General features: G+C 43.6%; 1 protein-coding gene across 1 annotated transcript in view; it reads left to right on the top strand.

Moving 5' to 3' along the window:
* PPP1R17 (protein phosphatase 1 regulatory subunit 17) overlaps nt 1-17,611 on the top strand; it is a 39,487-nt gene that overhangs the window by 13,291 nt on the left and 8,585 nt on the right. Inside the window, exon 6 of the mRNA XM_074945385.1 lies at nt 7,304-8,200. Coding sequence (XP_074801486.1) covers nt 7,304-7,383 — 80 coding nt within the window. The 3' untranslated portion in view covers nt 7,384-8,200. The remainder of the gene's footprint in view (nt 1-7,303; nt 8,201-17,611) is intronic.

Genomic DNA, 17,611 nt, shown 5'->3' with positions numbered 1-17,611 from the left:
GTGATAGGCACATACCAATCCCCGAGTCCTGCAAGCATGCCCTACTCCTTTGAACACACACAGAACTAGATCGGCTGTTCCCAAAGGAATAGCACACACCATCTTGTAAGCATCAGCTCAGAGTCCCTGCTTTACTTAACACACAGCATTTAGATAGATAGATTAGATTAGTGGGAACAAGAATAAATTTATTATCAAAGAACAGAGAGTCAAGTGATAGAGAGTGAGAATAAGGGAAACAAATGGTTACAGATAAAACAAAATCATAACACGCATTCTAGAGACTAAGTTTAACTAAGTAAGTATTCCTCCATCTCCTAAAGATAGCTTACCCAAAGTTCTTTCTCCAGGGTTTTCTCCAGTTTCCTAAGACTTCTTCTCATCAGATCAAGCCCACTGGCATATTGTCCTCACAGGTTGAAGGAATGAGGGTGCATCTCAGCATCCCTTTGTTAACCCCCAAAAGTTAATTGTCCTTACTTGTAAACAGGGCTCTCCCCTGCTGGTTCACTTTATTCTGTAAATTTCCTCTCTTTGAAGATTTCTCAATCCTCCATTAGCATTCAGCTGAGACTATTGATGGAGGCCCATTGTGAACCATACAATATGTAATTTACATGTAAACAGACAGACAAATAAACATTTCATGCCTGAAAGAAAACATGGTTTTTCCCTTTCTGGTGACCAGTCCCTAGTCACAGAGCGTAACAACATAATTTTCAGTATATATACACACACAACTCCTTACTCAACATCCATACGTACATATGGTCATGATGAGCAGCACGACACAGGCTTTCATTAGAAGCCTTACATGGCATTCTTTTGGTGAACCCAGGGGACCCCTAAACAACACTGTACCCTCTGCCAGTTGCCATCTAGAGGTTCTTGGGACACAAACTCCTAGTCAAATCAATGGGGCTTAGGTTGCTTTTGAAAATCCCACTAGGCAACTATCTGCATCTTTAGGTGCTTAAATATCTTTGTAAATCTGGCCCTTCCAAAGGGTCCCTGGTAAGTCAGTGCATATGGTCATGTGAGTAAGGTTGAGCATGTTTGGAGGATCAGGTCATAGAGTTTGGCAAGTACTGGAAAAAACGAATCCACCAATATCCATCAAATTGCTCTGCACAATCAGACCTTAGCACTTGTGCCACCCCATTAAAATCTAGTGTTGACTGACTTGCAGGATCAAGGCCTAAACTGAATTTTCAAACAAATTTGCTTGCACTTTTTTTGTTCCTTTCATTCAAATACTCTAGTGAACATGCCTGGGAAGTAGGGGAAATCAATTTTAAGTAAATATTGGAATCATTAGAGGCATCTTTGAGGACCTGGGCCCAGATGATCTCTCTCCAATTGCAGCTGTTTCATTTTCAAATGTTGACTGTCAAGCACTTGTAATGAACTATTCATGAGCAAGAGATACAGACCAAAAATTATTGGAACAAATTATTTGGCAAAAAATTTCAGACAACAACAAATCTGAAGAAAAAGCCGTCTCTTCGCAGTCATTTTGAGAGCAGAAACAGAGGCACAGCTTGTCAAACCATTTGTAATCAATTATTAACCTATCTCTATCCTAGCTTGAAAATATAGAGTCTGACTCTGTCCTGTACCTTTAGCTCCACCCCGACTCACCATCTCAGCCATGCCTTGGAAGGCGGGTCGTGTGGAACCAATTTTGTCAGCTCTACACTGTTCCTATGCTGTGGATTTCTCCCCTGACCACTTGCAGTACCTTTGAATCCCCTCTATGTTATTGGGGCTGCACAGAGAGACCATAATGTATGGGGCAGCGGAAACCTCCCCCCATAAATTGCTATGTAAGTGGCAGGTATTTGGTGGCAGGAATCCACAAAGCATGGCAGAGATGAAGGCGTTAAAGTGAAACTGAAAACATTTTGTTCCTGTTTTTAGTAAACAGCAATGTACTTCTTTTTATGAGCACTATATTAAATATAATCTCTGCTATAGCAGGATGCAGCTACGACTGACTTAACATTTGTCATCCAAATTCATTTAGTTTAACATGTACCTCTCTAGCATTCTCAATCTCTAGCGAGTATTTAAGTGAGAAAGAGGGCCCCTAGTGGCTGTTCAAAGATCTTTACCGTTTCTACCCCCAGAAGAGTCCTTTTTTCATTCTGATAGAATTTGCAAATGATAGAGGAAGTTAATGGAAGTTATAGAGTAGTAGAGGCATTTTATTATCATCTCCAGAGGATTTGCCAGCCAAGAAACACCAAAAGGGAATAAAGTAAAACAAAGAAAAATGCAGTGGCTTTAAGGTCTGTAACAAAAATCAGTGTATGTGTCCAATTTCTAAGGAATGTGGCCGCTGATAAACAATGACACACACCTCAGGCTTGATTTAGTACTGAAGTTGTATGTCAGCAGGACTCAGCTGATTTTTATTTCATGAAACTGGACTAACAAAGTGGTGAATGAGCAGGCCCCCTTAATCCCCTATGAATTCAATCCCTGTGGCCTGCTCATTACTGCCTCTCCCTAGATACAGCTTTACCATCCCAGCTGCCTCTCTATGCGTACAGTTCTCCTCATGTCCCATCTTATCATCCCTATGGCATATTCTGTGCGTGTGACACGGGTGGAGTGACTTGTGTGCCTGGGTTTGAATGTCTCCCCTTTCAAAGAAGCATATTTTCTTTTCAGGCTGGATACTGGAGGACAGAAAGCTGATATTTAGATGTAGGCTGCAGTGGTGCATGGCTTGCAGGAAGAGAGTGACTTGCTGTGGACTAGTCCAGTATTTACAATTTATTTACTTTTAGGGTAAGGCAGCAAGGAGAGAATAAATAAAATGAGGTCTTGTAGAACAGCTGAGCAAACCAAAATCTCAATTATAGGCTCAAACCCGAGATGCCCCAGCAGGGTTATTTGCACCAAATAAACATAAAAGGGCCTTTCTGTCCCTACTCCTCTATTATTGCAGTTGCTGGATGTGCGGCCTAAGTAGCACACTCCATGTTCAGTGCTCTCTCAATAACTTGCACTGTTGGGTGTTCCACTTTTAGTTTTTATTTTCCTCCCTAGTTGCTACTAAAGGCCAACGCTTCAAGCATTACCAAAACTACAAACCAACACTACCTATTTTAGCTTAATTAACCAATATTTTAAAAGCTGTCTTCACAAACATTTCTCCCATAGACAGAGCTGAAAATTTCGCCCCTTGGCTCCTCCCTCCATTTTTGATTAGCTGTCCTTGATCACTCGAGATAAGTCCTATCCACTTTTGGGTGGCCAGAGACTCTCCAGGGACTGTCTCCGTCACACTTCTCCCTGAAATCAAAGGGACTGCTCCTGGAATGAGGGGGACAGAATCAAGTCCATACTACTTTACATCTTCCAAACACTTAAACATGGACTAAACTTCAGAACACCCCATGAGGTACACAAGTATTTACAGATTGGAAACTGAGGCACACAGAGGTTAAGAGTCTTGCCCAAGGCTACAGCGAGTCCCCAAAGAGGGAACAGGACTCCTGGTTCTCTCTCCAGTGCACAGTCTAGAGCACAACTATCAATACCAGCAAGCTATGCAAAAACACAATAATGTCCAGAATTAGTACTTCTAATACATCGAAACATCTCAATGAAGAACAGGGACCAATTGTCCTAGGTACTGTGCCTACACATAAGAGAGAGTCCCTGCCTCAAGGACTTTACAAGCTACATCAACAAGACTGGTAACCATGAAGAGGAAAAGGGGAAAGGAAATATTCTTACCTCCATGTTACAGATGAGGAACTGAGTCAGAGAGAGATTAAATGAGTTGCCCGAGGTCACATAGGAAGTCACTGGCAGAGCTGGGAATTCAGCCCAGTCTCCTGAGTCCCAGTCTCATACCTAAAGCAGAAGACCACCCTTCCTCTCCAGAATAGGAGATGCATTCAAAGGGATTCTGAGTCCCAGTAAATTTGCCATTCCTGCCTCATTTTATCTTAACCTTGTAGTTAGAGATACATGTGCATCCAATCTACTCATGGATAGGGGATCATGTGTGTTGCAATAAGTAGCCCAAAGCATTTGATAAATTACAGTGGCATTCAAGATGCAAATCTTACTGGAGCAATGCTTGCATTTAAAAATCTCTCTTTTCCCCAGTATGCTATGGATAAATGTAAGTTCATCATTAGTAAGTGACATTAAAAAATAATTAACAGGTACAAAACTTGCCCCATTAGTTATTGTTTTTCAAATGCAAGCATGTGACATCTATAGACATGCATCACTTTAGAAAAACAAAAGCTATTTGAATGGCAAAAAAATCAAATCATCCCACATCTTGGACTTCTGATGGAATAAAGGAGGGGAAATGGCCCCGATCTCCATCAGTGGGAGTTTGGCACCTCAGTACCTTCAAGGATCTGGGCCAATGTAATCACAATTCTAATATAGCTTCCCCCTCCACCCTGACTGTAAATGATTTGAAACACCTTTTATTACTAGTCTCACTTAGCAGCATATTCAAATAACTTAATTTCTCAAGAGCCCTCTGCAAATGCAGGGTTTGACAAGAATGTAACTATTTGGGAGAATATGGCAAAGCTGTTCCTGACAAATGGATATCTGAGATCATTAGAAAACCACACTCTCAAGCCCTCCTCCTCTCCTTTGCTAAGCCAGTTTAACTGACTCCCTCAGGATTTCCCTTACACCGAGGAAGTCTCTGCATGTTGTAGCACCAGCAAAGCAGCTCTACACCATCCCCTCTCCAGCCTCAGTTTGACAGGAATTGCCCTGTGATTGATAGACAGTTAAATATAACCTAGAGTCACCCTGAGGAAGCTCTAAGGGGCACCAAGGACCACACTGGCAACAGATCCTCTACCTGCCCTTGCTAAACTGTACTCAGCACAGCTCTGACATGGACCTTAGAGTCTGAAGCCTTTGATAGCCTAGTGTTGGGCTACAGATTTCTCATCAGCACTAGGTTCTATTGCAAACTACTACTCCTACTTTGTATTTATTTAGACACTGCTTTATAATTCAAAGCTGCTGGCAGACATTAATGATAGATAATCTATTAATCCTTAAAACATCTCTATGAAGCTATGCTGAATGTTATGATGCCCATTTTACAGATGGGAAAGCTGAGGCAGAGAGGCTCAGTGAACTGCCCAGGCACTAAATCAGTAAGCAGAGCCAGGATTAGCACACAGGTGTTACTAATCCCACTGCTCTGCACATTCAATCTGGACCACACTAGCTTTTGCTTTTGATCTACATACCACACTGCACCAGCTTCAGGAATCCTGCCAGGATTATATCTGTGACCACTCTCAGTTGCCACTACACTCTATTCTAATGAGCATGTGATTTACTATTATTGAATGACAACTCCTCCTTATAGCTGGGCTGCTGAGTTCTGTTGCTGCCCTCCAGCTGTGCCTAGCTCCCTGGTCCTTGAAGACAATTTCTGCTAAAATTAGCTGTGGCAGGTGGAATTGCTTCAAGCAGGGGGTAATTTTGATGCTCCTAGAGTCTGGCTAGGAGCCCATTTGCTTTTTCCTCATTATCTGGTAACTCAGATAAGAACCAAGAAGCATTGGAGATAGGATTATAGATCATAGCTCTAAACTTTAGTTTTGTTTGCTATACATTATAAGCCTCCATTGCAGGCATGGATCATTTTGGAAAAGATGCAGAGATAAAGGGATAAAAATCAATGTCTGTATTTTTGCTCTGTGGAAATTTGTTTGCTAGGGGGCTGAGTTAAAACCTGGGTGTGGAACATTTCTCTGGCTCCATCACCTTAAAATAGCATCCCTGTTACCAGTTTCCAGTAACAGCCACTCAATGGCTGTTTGAAGGACACACCATTGTGTTTCAGACTTACCTTTGAAGTTTCATCCAACCCTTTGAAATGGTTTCCCTCCCCCAGTAAAATCAGCTAATTGGTAAAAAACCCCATACAAACAAAACCAGACCTGAATTCAAAATAGTAATTTAGGTCAGTCATCTCTGTCCTTAATTCCTCACCTCTTGAAGAGAGTCCAGAATTGAAGAAAGCCTTCCTGTGTGGGGCATAGCTGCCTTTGCTCTATTTTCAGACTTCATGAACTGCTTCATTATGAGAGGACTTTCAACACAGAAAGAAAGAAGATGTGTTGGTTTGACAGAACAACTTGGCACGTTGGAGCGCACTGACAGCAAAACAGGAGGCGACTGACTTAAAGCGATTTGCTTGGCTTCAAGTCCGGGTTTCCCTCACCCTGTTTATGGAATATTTTAGCCACCATGCTAAAGACAGTGGAAATACAACATACTGCGGAGGCTGTTAATTGTTTTTTTAAGAGGAACGGGCAAAACAAACCAGCTCAGCTAAAATAAGGATTGAGTAGAACCTTTGCCTGTTGGATCCCATTGGTTGATTTTAACATTTCATTTTAGGGGCATCATTTTTTAATTATATTTTTTTACTTATTTGCATCACTGTAGTGCATAGAGGCCCCAGTCAGTAGTGGGGCCTCCTTGTTCTAGGCACTAGGTTCTTACATTCTAAACACACTAGACAGACAAAAGGTGGGAGGGAGCTCACAAACAGAGGCAGACACATTAAATGATAGGCCACATAGGAGTTCTGTGGCTGATTGAACCCAAATCTCTTGAATCCCAGTCCTGTGCTTTAACCACAAGATCATCCTTCCTCTCTGTATTATGCTGTACAGTTCTCCAGGGCCTTGGCAACAGGTGTGTGGTTTTCTTAATTATCCTTAGTATTTATTTAGACAGATCTTCTTTGATGCACGTTCAATTCACAAAGTTCAGTATTGCTTGTACTGATACAATGTCTTTAGTAATGCATGGGAGCCTGTTCAGCATTGATCCAAGTTCATATTTTTATTTACATTTGCAACATGTTGCCATTAGATTTGTTTCAGTGGGGATGATACTGGATGTGTGGGAGCTGGCTGTTAAGTCTTTCAACATTTGCCCATTCTGGAATCTGCATTTGCAAAATCTACGTAATAAACAGTCCAGTAGATTTCCGAGAATAAACCACAATGTGCTAGTTATTTGAGCAGGTATCAGCAGTGTGTGAGAATGTCCAATAATTTTAATTACAAAGTGCAAATACAGACATGAGTTTCAGGTTTACTAAATATTAGGGGCCTGATTATCCAAATTTAATCAGAAGCAACTCCACTGAAATCAGCAGAGCTATGCTAGTGTCAAAACAATTGGAAAGGATAGAAAATTAGGCCCTTGTAAACAATGAATATGTTAACATGACTAGTATTGTTTTGTTTTGTTTTAATTCTTTTTCCTGTTTAAGGTACTAACATGCTTAAAGAAGAAAAGCAGACAGTGATTGTGGAAGATGATGAAAAGGATGGAGAAAAAACCCTTATTTAAGATTATTGAGATCTCCAAAACTTTTGTAAATAATTGCAGATAATTCAAAATGGTATAACAAAGCCCATTTGTTTTTATAAATAATAATTTTTGAAAGCATGCACTGCATTTAAGCTAGTACCAAATGCTTATCTGTAACTCATGGAGGTCATGGCTAGCATTGGAAAAGATGAAAGTAAATAGACTTGTGGTTAGGGTTGGAAGAAATATCTTGTATTATCTAGACCTACCATGCAGATCCCATCTGAAGACACATTTTTTTGGCCATCTCTAACAGTGGCTACAAGGGATGCCAGCTAGCCATTATAGCTAACACCACATAATAGGGTGGGACAGTGTGGGATACCCACTAACTAATGACAGGCTTCTCTTGTAAGAAGAGAGCTGCTATAGGTCTACCCCACAGAAGGACAGCACCAGACAGAAGTAGGCCAGCTTCTACACCACCCCCATTTTTCCCCATGGTTGTGAAAATTTGGCTAAAGATTTTAGTGTGTGTTTGTGTCCCGATTCTGTATTTCATCACCCCAGCTTTACTCTGGTGGAATATCAGTGACTGAGGTGAAGTTACACGAGCATAAAAGTGAACAATCGAGTCCATAGATCCTAAAATTGAATCCAAACGGCTCTTGCATGTACAGTATAAGTTCAGTACCCTTATTTGTAATTTTCTCCTTTGTTATAACCTGTGAGTTTGCTCTAATACCAAAAATTAGAACCTCATAAGAGCCATCAACTTTGAAACCTTAACTATTACAAAGCACACTGCTATCAGCAAAGAAGCTTCCTAGAAGTGCAACATTTGTAATTTATACTGGTATGTATTATTGAATTTTTAGTGTCAACTTTCTTTTTCCAAAGTTGGTAGAATATGAACTAGTTGGGTAGCTGATCTTTTAATCTGCATGTTTTCTTTTGGTAAGTGCTTTTAATTCAAACCTAGCCTGTTAGGAGGTGCTGTTAAGATTAAAAATCCTTGTTGGAGAATTCAGAGATAATCGTACATAATAATGTTTTCGCTATATTATGTGGTAACAGTTATTTACAACTTAATTCATACAAAATGTCTCATAGTGCGTCACAGACAATTACGTTCGATATAGTTCAAACAAATAGAACTAGGTACCTAAAGAATGTGACACAAAACAGATGGTCTGAGTGTAAAAACTGGGTGTTCTCATGGTTGTTCCTACTAGTCAGGTATCCACCCGTACAAAGCCCCAGCGCTATTAACATCAATCTGTCCTTTATTGAGTCCTTGACAATCTCAGCAGAGAGGTCAACGACTGTGTAGCCTGGCAGACTGAATTCAATTATCCTTTTAATGTCCAACATGCTTACCTCTTTAAGAGGGCTGAGGAACACTGGCTGCAAGGAATCTTACAACTTAGCTACTTCTGCTGTACCTGAAACTTCAGTTTCCAAAGCTATTCATCCAGCAACATTCACAAGCATTCAATTCATTAATAAATATTTAGAGGCAATGTATACCTTGTATGGTAAATCAATGGCAATACCATAAAAATTACATGGCAAAACTTGTACAGTGGACTAGAAGTTACTAACTGGCTATTTGATAGATTTTTTTAACTGAATATTAATGTATAGAGTAGATAAAATATTAACAGAAACCCACATATCAAATAACAATATTAATGTATGGTGAGCAGTGAGTGCATGTTACAGGTAATGCTTTGCCATTCAAGTTACAATTCATTTCCTGGTATGGTCTATCTACAGAACCAATGCACTAATTGTTTTTGAGCTATTATTATGTAGGCCATGGTTGTGGTTCTTTATTCACAGTTTTCTTTTAAGTGGTCAATGAGGGACAGCAAGCTCTGGTCAATATCTGCACCTCTGTCCTCTTTCTTAATGTAACACGCCTTTTCCACTGGAAGAATTTCCCACACCCTATTCCTATGGTCACAATCAGTGGGGCAATTGTGTATTTGATCCTAGAACATCACAGTTCAAGTAGCCCGAGCAGTGTGTCTGGATGAGGTGACATGGCCTAGTGGATAGAGAACAGGACTGGGACTGTGTTCTATTCCTGGCTCTGCTACTAGCCTGCTGGGTGACCCTTGGGCAAGTCACATTACCTCCCTGTGACTCAAGTTCCCATCTGTAAAATGGGGATAGCAATATCTCCTTTGTAAATCACTTTGAGATCTATTGGTGAAAAGCACCAGATAAGAGCTAGGTATGATCAGCAGCGGGAGGAGGATGAAATTCTCCCCATGACATGGAGTGGAAGCAGAGCTACTACATGGCCAGCTCTGGCAGTTCAGGCCTACAAATTGTGGGATTCACATGGTGAATCAAGATGGATGGATAGCCATCAGCTAGGCCATTTCTTCTCCCCACGCCTTGGAGTAAAGGGAAGTCCTGTGAAGTACAACCCAGCAGCATGCAGGAGCTCCAGACACCTATATGGACTCTCCACACTTTTCTTGCCTGTATAAGGGTTGCGTGTGTCATGAATTTACCTACCTCCAAGAAACTTATAGACTCCAGACTAAACTCATTCCTGGTTTAAGTCTGTTGATGTCAACAGAGATACAGCAGAGCTGCTCAGATTGCTGTATTGCTAATGGTCCTGTAGGCTGCTGATTTTCTTGGAGCCTACAGGCCGTTGAGCACTGCTTAAGGATGTGCAGAGAGCCACAGCCTTCATACAAAGTAGCTCTATTTCCACACTGACATGAGCACTGCTGAGTAGGGGGAAAAGTGAGTATTGAGAGGTAGAGGCAGTATGTGGCCAGGTCAGAGGAACTTTAATGTGAATACAAATAGCATCTGTAATAGCACTGCTAAAGTTTTTCAGCTCCTCCTGTTGCCAGTCAGAGTACTTCCTGACCTGAGTGCACTTCAGAGCAGCCATAAAAGGACAGCCACTCACAGAGAAAAACATCTGGGGATTCTCCGAAAACAGTATTTCTCCCAGCCAGCTGCTGATTGCCACATGGCAATTGCTGGGCACAGTGCTGACCCTCCAGCACTTGCTCTTCTCAATTTACGTCATGAGTCAAGAGAGTTGCTTAGCAGCCGAGGGGTAACTCAGAGCTGCTGTCTCAACCCTCAGCTGCAGCACCGAAGACCTGAGCCCTGTGTCTCCAGGACAGTGAAAGTTCTGATCTCAGTTCCGAACCCACATGTGCTCTTGCCATGCTGCTGGATCAAGTACAGGGGTAGCAGGGAGGATCCCAAGGCATCTCATCCAACTGAAAATAAACCTGCTTCAACAGTGTCTCCTCCGCATGGCTTCAAAAGTGCAAGAGCCCTTCAACGAGACTCAGACCTGACTCTCCTGTGAAATACTGGAGGAACATTTTCATCCAATAATGCAGCCTTTCCTGATGTGTGGAGTGGGCCCCCACCGAAGTCTGTGTCTGCAATGGAGCTGCCATGGCGCTGAGGAAGATGTAGACATTTAGATAGGTAAGCCTATAACACCACAGGGCAGGGGTGCAAATGGGGAGAAACTGGCTTCATTTTTCCGAAAAGTTTCAAAAGCTCAGAAATGTTGACCTAGTTTGTTAGTTCAACACAAGAAATTTAGACTTAAAGCACTGTACATTTAAGCAGGAGTTACATCCCCAGTGACACCTCTTAATTTATCATCCCCGTGTAGCCCAATGCAAAAGCCAGCAATAAAAAGCCACTGAATAAACTTCTAGGTGTAGTTCATTTTAAAATATGCATATTCATAAGTTGTCAAATGTGCATTTACTATTTTCCACCTACAAATCTATTTGAGCAACTGGAAAGTCGTTTTCCATTTGGGAAATTGGTGAACAGCAGGTTCACTGTCAGGACCAATGTGTATGTAACCCCTTTGCCAGGTGGTGTCGGCAACAACAAGGGCCAGGTTAAATATCTAGGGGTTCCTTTTAACTGGCTCAAGCCCTCACCCGATAATTTGGGAAAATTCACCACAATGCCTGGGCTCCTCAAAGAGGCTCTACTTCCCCTCTCGCAAACACTGAGTCTGTGTAGAACAAAATAAAACTTTCATTCAAAGGGAAAGGGAGCCCAGCATTCATTTGGGGGTTCAGACTTCAGAGCTGCATTCATGTAGGTTCACCTCCCACCGCTGAAAAGGTCGGAGGAAGGGACAAGCAATGCCTCAGCTGCTGCTGTCATCTTTGCCGCTGCTTGCCACTGCCTCTGTCGTTGGCCACGGGTGTGCCGTTTTCTCTGCCATCGCTGGCCACTCGCTGCCACTTCTGTAATGCTGCATTCTCAGGTCCCGCAAATCAGCCCACGTCTTAGTGATTCCAGCTCGTAGCAATTTCACTGGGTAGTGGGGGAACCTCACTGCTAGCACAGTCTCTGTGTTGTTTTTCCCTGCAGCACTGTCCCCACACCAGGCATAAGGCTTAGCCCCTAAACCTGCTCGTCAGTAATTTTGGCTCTGGTAACCACTAAACAGAAACAAGGCCTTTCAATTAAGTCTAATCAGCTCAGTCTTTAAACACTCGAGAAGGGAGGGTCAAATGGCATCAAAGACTCTACAAGCAGAGTTCCCACCCTCTCTCTTTCACTGGGAGTTGGCATCCCTGCCCCCTGCTTAGCAAGTGAGGTTCAGAGCAGGGTGACCCCCTCAGTCAGGGTGTGCTAAGTACAGTCCTGCTGCTGTTTACTCGTACAATAAGGATAACATTTCATTACCCCTGCATTCAGTACTAAAGTGAATTGTAACCCAAAACCAGCCAAAATTGATCACTTTGGCAAAGCTGGTCTGTCTGCTGAACACCTAGGAAGACCGGGTGTGTCTATGCAAATACTTTCTGCTCTTGAAGTCTTTCCCTCCGGTTCATCATTAGATGTCAGGGGAAAGCTCATTCAGACCCTGCTTACATGTATAATTTCTCACTGCTTTCAGCTGCTCCATTACATGAAGAGAAGGCACTTCAATATTACTTTCTATGGGTACTGATCATAAAGAAATCTTAAAAACCTTCTAGGCCTGGCAAAAGCATCACAGTGCTACAAACCGTGCGTGTATGTACGAAGCACTGTCTCCTTCCGAATGGACTCCGAATCTGTACCTCTCCATTGCCGCAGAGGGCCGGAGGCTGCTAGAGCTGCAGGGGTTGCTCTCTAACTCAAGTGGCAGCGGGTTGTCCTTTTAGAGCAGAAGTGTCTTTTTGCCCCCCATTCTCCCCGGGAAGTGCCAAGTCGCCATGGCACACCGTGCAGAGACAATACAAGGTTCTGAGACAGCCGCAAAGGCCCAAACCCTACAAGGTATTTCAGGGCCCACCTCTCCATGCGGTAGGAGGTCGGCACCTAAATACCTCTGTGGAACTGGACAAGGTTTCTGTTGTGGCGCTCCCATTCTACACATCAGCAGTGTGAAAGGAACACTGAGCCCGAAGTCCTAATAGTCCCAGGAGCAGGAGGGAAATCCAGCCCTTCTAAATAGGCGGAGGATGCCGTTTGAGAAGGAACTGTGCAAGCTGCATGTGTTGCTGCAAGAATGCAGCAGGCTGGGAGTTTGAGCCCAGGGAACAGCCTGTCTGTATAGACACTAGGGCCTAGGTCACTCTAATCAGGACGATAATCAGTCAGAACCCAAAGGGAAAGAGGTGCTCTGATCCACGACTAAGAGACTGATAGTGGAGAGGCTGAGGGACAATTTGTTTGCTGATAAAAGGTGAGAGTGTTGCTTATAGGGGGGTTGTTTGTTTACTGCAAAAAGGAGCTGGAGTGATTTCTGGGTGAATTTCTACCTCCCCAAAAGCTGTAAAAAGGTTTTCCATGCAAAGGAAAGGGTGTGGGGGGTGGGGGGGAAGGAGGAGAATGTACTTAACTACCTGAGAGGTAGTTATCCCCACAACATTGTACTTTAGCAAGCAACTTTCAACCCAGGATCACAAAAGCCTATTACACCTACAAGTAAAGTATTATTAGCCCCATTTTACCGATGGAGACATAGAGGCCAAAGTGTTAAGTGATTTGCCTCAGGTAACCAGTGGTGCAGGTATGGTGGTATGACCCAGTATGCTGTACCAGTAAGATATTTATAGCTGGTACGGCATACCGGAAAGACACAGGAGGAGCCAGTCCCCAGCCCCACCCCCAGCCCTTCCACATAGCCACATTTCCTGAGTCCTCCTGCCTGGGGTCTCTACAGCAGCCCCGCCAGAGGACAGGGCTGGGGCCAGTACAGCAACCACACCGGAGGAGCTGCTGGCATGGGGCTGCCTGGCGGCCCGACGTTCTGCTCCTTTCCCTGCCGGGCAGCTCCATGCTAGCAGCTCCTCTGGTGCAGCTGCTGTACCACCAGCCCTTCCACACAGCTGTGTCTCCCAAGTCCTCCTGCCTGGGGTCTGTACAGCAGAAATCTCTGGCCCAGCAGGAGGAGGACACAGCTGCCCCTCCCGACCAGGTAATCATAGAATATCAGGGTTGGAAGGGACCTCAGGAGGTCATCTAGTCCAACCCCCTGCTCAAAGCAGGACCAATCCCCAATTTTTGCCCCAGATCCCTAAATGGCCCCCACAAGGATTGAACTCACAACCCTGGGTTTAGCAGGCCAATGCTCAAACCACTGAGCTACCCCTCCCACAATGTGAGATGGATGTGTATCATGGGGAGGAGTCACATGGGGAGGTCACGTTCATTCGTTCACACACACACACACACACACACACACACAAAACCCTCGTGTGTCCCTCATGAGTGCAGCATACCGGCAAGAAATGATTTCTACTTGCACCACTGAAGCGAACACAACTAATCAGTGGTAGAGACAGAAGCCGTGATTCCTTCTGCTCTACCCGCCCAGCTAACACGCTTTACTGCCATAGATTAAAGCAGACATTGCAGGTGTCAAGTTTAGGAACTCAGGCACCATTGCAGGCTGAAACTTTGTCCAATCATTTAAGTAAAATAAATAGTTATGGCTTAATTGATGTTTGCATTGTGCTTTAACCATCTAAAGCAGCACGTAAATGCCCGTAGTTGGTCATCTTCCCTCACCCAAATGCAAAATGTACACATGCAAGTGGCCACATGCTTATAAAGGTCATATTTCGAAAATGTGGCCTTCTAGCACCTATACTTGCAAATGAGAGTGCACAAAAATTGCACCTGCAAGTGAAAATAAGAAAGAGACATCAGGCTGAGGCCCTTTAGAAAAATGTGGTTTGTTTAACCGGAGCCAAGGTGTACTTAACCAGATTCATGACTCCTTTCATTCTGATCCTGACAATGCCAAGCCTCATGGATTGTTTTAAATGAGGTCAAACCCACCAGCACCAATCGAAATGAGATTTTGGAAATGTAATACTTCTGGTCAAATGAATGCAAGAAGTGACAGTTAAAATCAATTTTCATTCCATGTAAATGTTTCCTTGATCTTAATTTTCCCGCAGGGAAATTGGTGTCCTGCATTCACTCTGTCAGTGTGCTTAGCTAGGGCAGTGCTGTAAGCCACCCATCTTTTTGATTGAAACAAAGACCTTGAGAAGACAAAAATGAGATAGAAGCTGGGGAAAGAAGATAAACCTGGGAAACATTCTCTGGGAATGTAAATGTCCCAGCAATGGGCTGCATTGTCCATGTTTATTCTTTTAGGTGTGATAAGCAAGAGAATGGTAAAAGCTGACTAACTGCTGTACACAGGAGGTCAGACTAGATAATCTGATGCTCCCTTCTGGTCCTAGACTCTGTGGCCACCATGGAGAGACCCTGGCACAAGCTTTGGAATCTACCAAGCTGTCCATTCATTTGTGTCCTGCAAATCATTTAGGAGCCTTAGGGTCTGATCCAAAATTGACAGATGTCAACAGAAAGGTGATCAGGAACAGTCAACATGGATTCACGAAGGGCAAGTCATGCCTGACCAACCTCATTGCAATCTATGATGAGTTAATTGGCTCTGTGGATATGAGGAAAACCAGTGGCCATGATATACCTTGACTTTAGCAAAGCTTTAGATGCAGTCTCCTACAGTACTCTTGCCAGCAAGTTAAAGTAGGATGAATTGGATGAATAGACTGTAGGGTGGATAGAAAGCAGGCTAGATCATCAGGCTCAATAGGTGGGTGATCAACAGCTCGATGTCTAGTTTGCAGCCAGTGTCAAGCAGAATGCCCCAGGGGTCGGTCCTGCGGACGATTTTGTTCAACATCTTCCATAATGATCTGGATGATGGGACGGATCTCACCCTCAACAAGTTCACGGATGACTAAGGTGATGGGAAAGATGATGTGCTGGAGGGTAGGGATATGGTCCAGAGTGACCTAGGCAAATTGGAGAATCCCATGCACTGGTACAGACTGGGGACTGACTGGCTAGCTAAGAGGCAGTTCTGTAGAAAAGGACCTGGGGATTACAGTGGATGAGAAGCTGGATATGAGTCAGCAGTGTGCGCTTATTGCCAAGAAGGCTAACAGTGTATTGGGCTGCATTAGTAGGAGCATTGCCATCAGATCGAGGGAAGTGATTATTCCCCTCTATTTGGCACTGGTGAGGCCATATCTAGAATATTGCATCCAGTTTTGGGTCCCCCACTACAGAAAGGATGTGGACAAATTGGAGAGAGTCCAGCAGAGGGCAATGAAAATGATTAGGAGGCTGGGGCATATGACTTACGAGGAGAGGCTGAGAGAACTGGGCTTATTTAGTCTGCAGAAGACAAGAGTGAGGGGGGAGATTTGATAGCAGCCTTCAACTACCTGAAGGGGGGTTCCAAAGAGAATGGAGCTAGGCTGTTCTCAATGGTGGCAGATGAGAGCAAGGAGCAATGGTCTCAAGTTGCAGTGGGGGCGTCTAGGTTGAATATTGGGAAAAACTATTTCACTAGGAGGGTGGTGAAGCACTAGAATGGGTTCCCTAAAGAGGTGGTAGAATCTCCATCCTTAGAGGTTTTTAAAGTCCGGCTTGACAAAGCCCTGGCTGGCATGATTTAGTTGGCATTGGTCCTGCTTTGAGCAGGGGGTTGGACTAGATGACCTCCTGAAGTCTCTTCCAACCCTAATCTTCTATGATTCTACGAAAGACTTCCAATGACTGCAACGGGCTTTGGATCAGGCCCCTAACATATTAAAAGGGAAGACAGCTCATTTGTTTAATATTGCATTCTTCTCAAAATTGTCTCCGTTTTTACTCCTCTTCCTGTGTTTCCTATTGGAATTCTCTATTTATTTTTGGAACAAATACCATCTCTGCAATACTCTATATTGCCAGCTGCTCTTTTACGTTTTTCCTATCTTGAAATCTTACTTTACAAAGACAGACTAATTAGACTAACCAGGATGAGTTAAATGAAAGTGTGGGGCCAGAACTTTTCTTCCAGGTGTTGCCTGCTTCTCCAAATACTGGGGAGATCTGGGGCTGGATCCTCAACTTGTGTAAATCTGCATAATCTCACTGAGTGCAATGTACTAACACTGATTTACACCTTCTCCATCTGGCAACTCTCCTAGATTTACAAGAGAGCAGCTGTGGGCAGTAGATTTGTTGCACTAGGACTCCCCTGGTGAAAAGAAAAGGAGTACTTGTGGCACCTTAGAGACTAACCAATTTATTTGAGCATAAGCTTTCGTGAGCTACAGCTCACTTCATCGGATGCTTGCATCCTTGCATCCGATGAAGTGAGCTGTAGCTCATGAAAGCTTATGCTCAAATAAATTGGTTAGTCTCTAAGGTGCCACAAGTACTCCTTTTCTTTTTGCGAATACAGACTAACACGGCTGTTACTCTGTCCCCTGGTGAAGTTTACTAGGTCTGTGGGAGGCTGGGAGAAGAAGGGCAATGGATGGAGAGGCTGGCTGAGGTTCAATGAGACAGGCCTGAAGGCAGAATGGCAAGCTGGCTGCACAGCTGAGCAGCAGATCTTGGGAAGGAATGGAGCTGGAGAGACAGGTTGTGTAGGGATTGGGGAACAAGGCTCTCCACTGCCTAGCTTGCCTTACCAGCCCCACTGCCCACCTGACTCCCTTGCTTTGTTGTATACTCAGATCCAATTGACTCTCAGCTCTCTCCATCTCCCCAAGTCCCCTGCCGTCCCCTAGTTCAGCTAGCTCCTCTCCCTGCTGCTGAGTCAGCTTCCTAGAGGATATAGAAGCCACACACACAATTATTTAGATATAGATACATGCAAACACAATATATATGGAATAAACCCTAAAGAATCCCTCTCTCTACTCTATAATTAAGTCATAATGAACGTAAGATTTTAAAATTCAGATTTTAAACAGATTCTTTAAAGAAA

This window comes from Natator depressus, chromosome 2 (assembly GCF_965152275.1).
Source record: "Natator depressus isolate rNatDep1 chromosome 2, rNatDep2.hap1, whole genome shotgun sequence".
In the NCBI taxonomy this organism is placed as follows: domain Eukaryota; kingdom Metazoa; phylum Chordata; order Testudines; family Cheloniidae; genus Natator; species Natator depressus.
This window is presented reverse-complemented; position numbering and strand designations above follow the sequence as displayed.